We start from the raw sequence: 10,000 nt of genomic DNA, 5'->3' as shown, positions 1-10,000 counted from the left end.
CTGTCAGGACACACCACCCTCACCTGTCAGGACACACCACACACCTGTCAGGACACACCACACACACCTGTCAGGACACACCACACACCTGTCAGGACACACCACCCACACCTGTCAGGACACACCACACACCTGTCAAGACACACCCCACACACACCTGTCAGGACACACCACACACCTGTCAGGACACACCACACACACCTGTCAGGACACACCACACACACCACCTGTCAGGAGTATCTGTGATATGAGGTATGGACAGATTCTCCTCTCAGTTCTGCAGCTGAATTATTAGTCTGGTGTTTAGATGTGATGAGAAATAAGAAAAGAAAAGAAAAAACCACCAGCTACATAAATAAATAGATGAAAAACCAAAAAAAAAAAAAAAGAAAAAAAAAAGTGAATCCCCCGCGCGAGCCCCACCCCCACGCCCCCTCCTCGTGGCACACACATTGAGCTCAGCCAGCTTGTTCCAGTCGGGGATGATGAAGTACTTGACGCCGTCAATGGCCCCGTCCAGGAGGGCCCCGCGGATCAGAAGGATCAGCAGGATGACGTAGGGAAAGGTGGCGGTGAAGTACACCACCTGCAACACACAGCATCCCGCATCACACCGTGCACACCTAACCTGGTTCGTCTCTTATGACAATAATGATGAAAAGAAAGAAGAGGCGGAGGAGAAAGAAGAGGAGGAGGAGGAGGAGAAAAAGAAGAAGAAAAAGAAAGAAAGAAAGAAAGAAGAAGAGGAGGAGGAGGAGGAGTAAAGGGGAAGGCGGGCACTGATCGTAACAGGAGGACACACGCACTAACACGTTGCACATGAACCTAGGACAGGCGTACTGGTGAAGGTGCAGACGCACTATAGTGACATGACATGACTCCTACCTTTCCGGAGGACTTGATGCCCTTGATGAGTCCTACCTTTCCGGAGGACTTGATGCCCTTGATGAGTCCTACCTTTCCGGAGGACTTGATGCCCCTGATGAGTCCTACCTTTCCGGAGGACTTGATGCCCTTGATGAGTCCTACCTTTCCGGAGGACTTGATGCCCTTGATGAGTCCTACCTTTCCGGAGGACTTGATGCCCTTGATGAGGCACAGCACCACCACGATCCAAGACAGCAGCAGGCACAGGGCCAGGCGCCACAGAGGGTCCCCCATGTTCTCAGGTTCAATCCCAGGGGACTTCTCAATCACGTCCTTGCTGTGACACACAAGAGGGAGCCGCCGCTAGTGATGATGTGTGTGGTGATCGTACTTGTTGTCGTTGTCGTTGTCGTCATCGTCATTGTTGTCATTCTACGTGAGATGTTGTTTTTTTTTTCTTGTGGTGTTACTGCAGTTACCAATCACATTACAGCAGCTTCTGTTTGTACAACAACAGAAGAAGAAGAAGAAGAAGAAGAAGAAGAAGGAGACGACGACGACGAAGAAGAAGAAAAAGAAGAAGAAGAAGAAGACAACGGTATCAGTAAGATTAATACTAATGATGATAGTGATGATGATGATAATAATAATAATAATAATAATAATGAACAACACACAAGGAGAATGAAAAGAGTCACGGTGATGAGTAACGGCGCTATATAAGTGTACATTATTATTATTATTATTGTTTTAACAGCACTTCCAAAACAAGCCGACCCCACACTATCACCCCTCCCCACCCAGTTCTCATCACATTCCCAATACAACCCTGCACCCTTCCCTCAATCACCCCCTCTCCACCACATTCATCCACAGCTGAGTAATCCACAGCTGTATTTCCATCAACAACAATCACCCCCTCTCCACCACATTCACCCACAGTACAGCTCAGTAATCCACAGCTGCATTTCCATCAACATCAATCACCCCCTCTCCACCACATTCATCCACAGCTATATTTCCATCAACAACAATCATCCCCTCTCCACCACATTCATCCACAGCTGTATTTCCATCAACAACAATCACCCCCTCTCCACCACATTCATCCACAGCTGTATTTCCATCAACAACAATCATCCCCTCTCCACCACATTCACCCACAGCTGTATTTCCATCAACATCAATCACCCCCTCTCCACCACATTCATCCACAGCTGTATTTCCATCAACAACAGTATCAGAAACATAAGCATTCCAGTCACAGTTTCCCCCCAGTCATGTCAGCCATACACTCCATCTCACACCCAACAGAACTTTCTCCACAGTTATCTCTCATCCGATCACCTTTATTCGCATAATCATACAACTCTTCACATAACTGGTCTGCATGCTCTGTCTCTTCATGGCCAACAGATTCCGTTTCACACTCGTCCTCACACCTTTCCTCACACACGTTCAGCACACTGCCATTGCCACACTTTCTTGACACTGTCAGCCTTGCAACGTCAACTGGACAGACACGGTGAATGTTCAGCATTTTCTGACAACACAACCCTGTGTGCTCTGTCATCAACACACTCTGTCTCTGCAGCAGGCTGGGTGCGCGCCGCACTGTCACCGACATGGTCAACTTGTTCCCCTCTCTCCCCCCCCCCCAGCCCCCACCCCCACATGCACAAGGTCAGTGTCACACAACACACCAGTGGCAGACCAATGTGTTACAGTTCTCGGTTCACGTGCACGCTGGTAAACCGATGACAACCCTAAGTTTTGCCCACGACTTAATAGATGCAGCCTTTTCGAACCACGGGGGCAGCCGACTCCCTAGGTAGCCTCCGTCACGTTGTCACTGGGACCCAGAAAGAACCTCTTCCCATCGATCACCAGATGATCGAATACCATGGTGACCTTCTTCCCTTGCGTTCTAGCAGACTTGAGGTGTGGTGTCAGCTTTCTTCCTAATTCCCTTACTCTAGCTGAAAAGTCTTCTCCAATGAAAAGATTGGTACCTTTAAGCTTTCATTTTTCTTTTAATACTTTTTGTTTGTCCTTATAAAAGGTACAACAGGTAATAATGGGTGGTGTAGGACTAACGTTCAAACGGTGTACCCGGTCAAACTGTGTTGTGTCAGAAACTTCAAGTTCGTCAGTTGTCATGTCAGTCACAATGCATCTTCTTGATCATTGTATTAAATATAAAACCTTAAGGCAACAATTTTTAAAAGATATTCAAAATTCGAATAAGACAGGAAATATTCCCAGTCAGGTGATGCTAACAGATGATGAATATATACAAACAAGATTAGGAGAATTTGTTTATGAATGCTGCTGCAATTTACTGCATTAACTGATTGATTAATTGTGTGTTTTTCCTTCATTCATTTATTTACCATTGCACTTGTGTCTTATAAACCTTACCGTTTCATGACAATAAAATCTATTCTATTCTATTCTATTCACACACACACACACACACACACACACACACACACACACACACACGCACGCACACACACACACACAGAGTGATGAGGGGTCGAGACAGAGAGTGACAGGTAGAGAAACAGACACACAGTCTGTCAAGGAACAGAGACAGAGACAGAGACAGAGACAAAGACAGAGACAGAAAGAGAGGTTGAGACAGAGAGAAAACAAGTGTGTTTGTTTGAAATCGTTGATCTCCTTGGCGAGAGTGTCAAGAGCACAGCGTTTGATGGACGTGGGCAAACACACCACTTCCTGCATTGACGTGGGCACAGGAGGGGGGGGGGATATCACTATCAGGACATGTGTTGTGCAATCACGGAGATCTCTCTCTCTGTCTCTCTGTTTGTCTGTCTGTCTGTCTGTCTGTCTCTCTATCTGTCTGTCTGTCTGTCTGTCTCTCTGTCTCTCTCTGTCTCTCTGTCTGTCTGTCTGTCTGTCTGTCTGTCTCTCTGTCTGTCTCTCTCTGTCTGTCTCTGTCTGTCTGTCTGTCTCTCTCTCTGCCTCTCTCTCTCTGTCTGTCTCTCTCTCTCTCTCTGTCTCTCTGTGTCTCTCTCTGTCTGTCTGTCTGTCTGTCTCTGTCTGTCTGTCTGTCTCTCTCTCTGCCTCTCTCTGTCTGTCTGTCTGTCTGTCTCTCTCTGTCTCTCTCTGTGTCTCTCTCTGTCTGTCTGTCTGTCTCTCTCTCTCTCTGTCTCTCTCTCTGTCTCTCTCTGTCTCTGTCTCTCTCTGTCTGTCTCTCTCTCTCCACTTCTTTTCTCATCATTATCATTCCCGTCCAGAGAGGCGGATGTAAACAAGCACATTGTGTTTACTCCTTTTATACCCTTTTAAAACACAATTTCGTTCTCTCTCTCTCTCTGTCTGTCTGTCTCTCTCTCTCCACTTCTTTTCTCATCATTATCATTCCCGTCCAGAGAGCCGGATGTAAACAAGCACATTGTGTTTACTCCTTTTATACCCTTTTAAAACACAATTTCGTTCTCTCTCTCTCTCTCTCTCTCTCTCTCTCTCTCCCATTTTTAATTTTGATAATAGTCAAACTGTCACTAATACAGGTATCATTTCTTTTGAAAAACACCAAGTAGATTGTTTGTGGATTGAAATTAGTCTTCCAAATTCAAAACCGTTGTATGTTGTATTTCTGTACAGAAACCCTTCCGAACACATAGACTAGACAGGCAGATTTGATGCAATGAGAGAAGATGTTACACTTTTGACTCACTTGTGTAAACAAAGTGAGTCTATGTTTTAACCCGGTGTTCGGTTGTGTGTGTGTGTGTGTGTGTGTGTGTGTGTGTGTGTGTGTCCGTGTGTCTGTGTGTCCGTGGTAAACTTTAACATTGACATTTTCTCTGCAAATACTTTGTCAGTTGACACCAAATTTGGCATAAAAATAGGAAAAATTCAGTTCTTTCCAGTCATCTTGTTTAAAACAATATTGCACCTCTGGGATGGGCACAAACAATTTTAAAAAATAAAGCCTAATTATATGCAAACTGCATTTACTGTTATATTTATATTTTTTGTATCCTCTAAACTTGGCACTTTGATCTGATATTCGACACAACAACAAGAGGAGTCATTATTATCATTTTTTGTTCAAACAGGAACTTCTTTTGCTAAGCATGGAATTTTTATTTATTTGCAAATGTTTTGGTGCAGAAAGTAAAAAAGGGAAATTATTCTGTAATTAATGCTAGGGGACTTAATTTATCACAAGTGAGTCTTGAAGGCCTTGCCTCTCTTGTTTGGCAATGCAATCGTTTTCTTTGGTGATTTCAACATGGATCTCCCAACATCCAACGGAATCCAACATAAGACAAGTTTGGCCTTTCCCAACTTATTGACGCACCACTTCCTGTTCGGAAACTCCCATCAACCACGTTTATCACAACACAAAACAAACCATCATTGAAGCATGCTCTCCTCACAGCGGCTGTAGAGATCATTTCCCTGTATGTCCCTCATGGTGCAGAAAAGGCGTAAAAATATCATAAAGTCTGGGCGTAAAGTTATTTCTTACAGATTGTTTGCTAACCTTTTCGCTTGTTAGATTAGCGACTTCTCTTTTACGAAGTCCATGAAGTAATTTTCTGTGATTGTATTAAGACGTTTGTTTCACATTTCACTCACCACATTCCCGGTTCCCCCCAACTCACTATTCATCCCCCTACCCCTCCTCTTCTTAACGATGATACTCAAATGTATACATTTATACTCTAACAAAATGTCTTCAATCACCGATATGTGTGACGGGACATTAAAAAAAAAAATTCCTCCTCCTCCTCACTCACTGTTAAATGTTCAGTCTCGTTGAACGTTCATTTTTTGCAACAGGTATGTTAACAGTTATTTCTGTTAAACGCACAGAGACTCACTGACCTTTCATTTCATTATCACATGAATATGAGAAAAAGCAATAATTAACGCCCATCAGCTGAGAAATATCCGTGTCCAAGAGGTATTATAAAATCAATATGTACAGAAAACAACAGCAGCATATATTTGCAAATATGTGCCTGATTATTCTTCAGCTTGTAAGCTGCGTGTACGTGCTTGGTCTGTGTAGTGTGTGTGCGTACGTGCTTGGTTTGTATTGTGTGAGTGCGTGCGTGCGTGCGTGCGTTTGCATGCGTACGTGTGAATTCATTATGTCTTTTTTTTTTTTTTTTTTTTAAACTCTCTCCATACGAACGGCGAAAGACACGACGTTAACAGCGTTTCACCCCAGTTACCATCATCAAAATATTGCAAGCGTAAGGCTCTTACACTGAAGAGGTGAATGTTGACAAAGAATACCACAATTCTGACGATGGAAGCTAAAGGTTGGGTCATTCAGACACCCACTGGACATCCGAGGGGTCTGTGTAGAGGAGAAGAGAGGACTGGCCGTACTGAGTGAGTTAACATTACCACTTGTATAGTGAAGTTCATACAGCTATGACAAGAGGGTGCCACAGAAACGCTCCACTGATCCTGAAAACCTATCACTATACACGTCCCAAGCCATTACACCTCTCTCCTTACACCAAACAAACATTCGCTGACATCAGATAAAAAAAAGAAAGCTACGTTGGTGTTGCCGTGTAACAAGATCCAATGGCCGTGCTGAAGCGATCTTACAAAGGAACTGTGGAGGGAGAGAGAGGGAGGGCAAGACAAAAAAAAAAAACACAAAAAAACCACATTCACACACACACACACACACACACACACACACACACACACACACGGCACTGTGGGCTGACATCACTGTAGATGGAAAGGAAAACCCTTTGCAGAGACCCAGGCTGTGACACGCACACCTGAAGGGATCTGGTGAATAGTCCTTCTGTAGGGTGACCCAGTGATGCCTCACAGTTCACTTCAGATACTTGAGGAGGCAAATAAATGTAAACAGACACACACACACACACACACACACACACACACACACACTCACAGTGAAGAAGAAGAAGAGGAGGAGGAGGAGAAGGAGGAGAGGAGGAGAAGAAGGAGAAGAAGAGTAGGAGGAGGAGGAGAAGAAGAAGAGGAGGAGAAGAAGAAGAGGAGGAGGAGGAAGAGGAGGATAAGAAGAAGAAGAGGAGGAGGAGGAAGAGGAGGATAAGAAGAAGAAGAAGAGGAGGAGGAGGAGGAGGAAGAGGAGGATAAGAAGAAGAACAAGAAGAAGAAGAAGAGGAGGAGGAAGAGGAGGATAAGAAGAAGAAGAAGAGGAGGAGGAAGAGGAGGATAAGAAGAAGAAGAAGAACAAGAAGAGGAGGAGGAGGAGGAGGAGGAGAAGAAGAAGAAGACTGACTAGAAGAAGTACTCCACGGACGAAGTGTAGACAGGGGTACAGTTGTAGTTCATGTCGATGGTGTCATTCTTGGTGCACTGACAGGTGTAGTTGCTCATGGTGAACAGGGTCTCGTTGTACGTGCACTCCTCGGGGGCTTTGGTTCGCTTCTCCACACAGTCCGTCCACCCCTGAAAGGCGGTAGTGAACACAGTTGTGTACACACACACACACCCGCATGGACGCACACACATACAAGCATGCAAACACACAAACGAATACACACACCACACACACACGCACACACACAGAGATACATACACATAAAGATACATACATACACAGAAACATACATACATCCTCTACCCTCCACCACACCACACAAAACACACACACACACACACACACACACACACACACACACACACACACACACACACACACACACACACAAACACACCACCTCCGCCCTCCCCCGCCACCCCCCACCTCCTGACACGTGGTCCACGGCAGGGTTTTCTGCATGGAGGAGAAGAAGTAGAAGAGGGTGTAGGCCATGATGACGTTGTAGTAGATGGCCACGAGCAGCGAGATGAGGCACATGGAGATGCCGACGCCCTTGGCGGCGGGGTTGAGGGCCCACACCCTGGTGGGGCCCATGTTGGAGTACTGGGCCATCACCAGCTCCATCAGGTACAACGGCTTGCCGATGAGCAGCTGCAGGATGAGGTAGGCGATGAGGAAGGCCGCTGCACGGGGCACAGAGAGAGGGAAATACTTTGGTTTGGGTTTTGGTTTGGTATGCTGTTGGTTTGGTACTGGGTTGGTATTGGTTTGGTATGGTATTGGTTTGGTTTGATTTGGGGTTGGGTTGGTATGGTATGGTATGGGGTTGGGGTTGGTTTGGGTTGGGTTAGTAAGGTATTGGTTTGGTTTGGTTTGGTTTGGTGTTGGTGTTGGGTTGGGTTGGGTTGGGTTGGGGTTGGGGTTGGGTTGGGTTGGGTTGGGTTGGGATGGGTGGGGTTGGGGTCGGGTTTGTTTTCCTTCCAGCAAACTACACACACACACACATAAACACAATGCATACATACAGACAAGCATACGTTCAAACACACACACACACACACACACACACACACACACACACACACACACACACACACCAATTAAACTGGGATTGTCTAACTTTTCCATGCAGCCCTGTGTGTGTCACAAGATATGCATGGGTATTCTGGTGTCCAGTGACGGAATCCAATCCGTAAATAAGTCCTTCAGGCGTCCGATTGGCCACATCCCATCCGCAGATGACCTTTTTGTTGTGTACAGTTCCAACCCACTAACCTACTTCTGCCCATTTTTTTTTTTTAAACTGTAAGCCGTGTTCTCACGTTTCGTTAAGATCATACCCACACGTATCTGGTTTTTTGGTCATCTTTGTGATTGGGTAGTACCTGGTTCATGACTTGGCTCATGCCGAGACTGGTCATTTTTCTTTTAATGACTACATGCCGTAAATAATCTGCACTTGACTGTCGTTCGCTAGACAACATGCTCAGTTTTCGTCGTCTCCGTTACACTTGGTAGGGAAATGTCTTCATCTCCGTTACACTTGGCAGGGAAATGTCTTCATCTCCGTTACACGTGGTAAGGAAATGTCTTCATCTCCGTTACACTTGGTAGGGAAATGTATTCATCTCCGTTACACTTGGTAAGGAAATGTATTCATCTCCGTTACACTTGGTAAGGAAATGTATTCATCTCCGTTACACTTGGTAAGGAAATGTCTTCATCTCCGTTACACTTGGTAAGGAAATGTCTTCATCTCCGTTACACTTGGTAGGGAAATGTCTTCATCTCCGTTACACTGGGTAGGGAAATGTCTTCATCTCCGTTACACTTGGTAAGGAAATGTCTTCATCTCCACCGGTGTAATATCCCAGTATGTCCCCCCCCCCGCCCTGTGTGTGTGTGACGAGTGTTTATGTGTGTGTGTGTGTGTGTGTGTGTGTGTGTGTGTGTGTGTGACGAGTGTTTATGTGCGTGTATGTGTGTGTGTGTGTGTGGAGGGGGGGGAACTAATGGTGAGAAGAGGAGGGTGAAACGTCAGGAGGATCAGGAGATCAACGCTGATCAATTCATTGATTCTGATCAAATGATTACATCTTGTCAAGGGTATCGGTGTGGAAGCTTCACTGGGGCACAAAAAATTAAGTCGACGTATGCGAGGAACCTACTTACATGATGAGGTCGAGTAAAGCGTGGAAATTTGACAGAGATGAAAAGAAAAAGAAAAAAAGGGTGCTGGCAGGGGCCAAAAAAAGGTGTCGACTTATCCGATGGCTCGACTTAAGCGAAGTCGACTTGAGCGGGGACAACTGTATACATGTAGACCACCAAGCATGCTCACTAATAGATAGGTAGACAGTCAGACAGACAGACAGACAGACCGGCCGACCAGATAAACAGCCGGACACACAGACAGACAGACAGACAAACAGAACAGACAGAACCTCCTCCGTTCTCATACGCGAGGTAGAAGAGCCTCCAGACATTGCCACAGACAGACAGACAGACGAACAGACCACACAGACAGACAGACAGACAGACGGACAAACCTCCTCCGTTCTCATAGGCGAGGTAGGGGAAGCGCCAGACGTTGCCCAGGCCCACGGACATGCCGATGCAGGACAGGATGAACTCCACCTTGTTGTCCCAGTGGCCCCTCTCCGGCTCCACCTCCTTCCCCTCCTCCTCCTCCCCCCTCCCTCCACCTCGCCGCTCGTCATCCCGCCCCTGGTAGTTCTTGCTGGGGTCCACTGCCGGCTGGGGGGGCATCAGTCATCAGCAGGCATCGTTATCGTTATCGTTATC

General features: G+C 46.0%; 1 protein-coding gene across 4 annotated transcripts in view; it reads right to left on the bottom strand.

The window, feature by feature from the left end:
* LOC143287440 (sodium- and chloride-dependent glycine transporter 2-like) overlaps positions 1-10,000 on the bottom strand; it is a 45,812-nt gene that overhangs the window by 14,878 nt on the left and 20,934 nt on the right. For all 4 annotated transcript variants that reach the window (XM_076595430.1, XM_076595428.1, XM_076595429.1 and 1 more), the window contains 5 exons: positions 9,745-9,952; positions 7,619-7,878; positions 7,151-7,320; positions 1,066-1,204; positions 452-586 (listed from right to left, as the gene is read on the bottom strand). In XM_076595430.1, coding sequence (XP_076451545.1) covers positions 452-586; positions 1,066-1,204; positions 7,151-7,320; positions 7,619-7,878; positions 9,745-9,952 — 912 coding nt within the window. The remainder of the gene's footprint in view (positions 1-451; positions 587-1,065; positions 1,205-7,150; positions 7,321-7,618; positions 7,879-9,744; positions 9,953-10,000) is intronic.

Source organism: Babylonia areolata, chromosome 11 (assembly GCF_041734735.1).
Source record: "Babylonia areolata isolate BAREFJ2019XMU chromosome 11, ASM4173473v1, whole genome shotgun sequence".
NCBI classification, from domain to species: Eukaryota; Metazoa; Mollusca; class Gastropoda; order Neogastropoda; family Buccinidae; genus Babylonia; species Babylonia areolata.
Note: the sequence above shows the minus strand (reverse complement) of the source record. Positions and strands in the feature narration are given on the sequence as shown.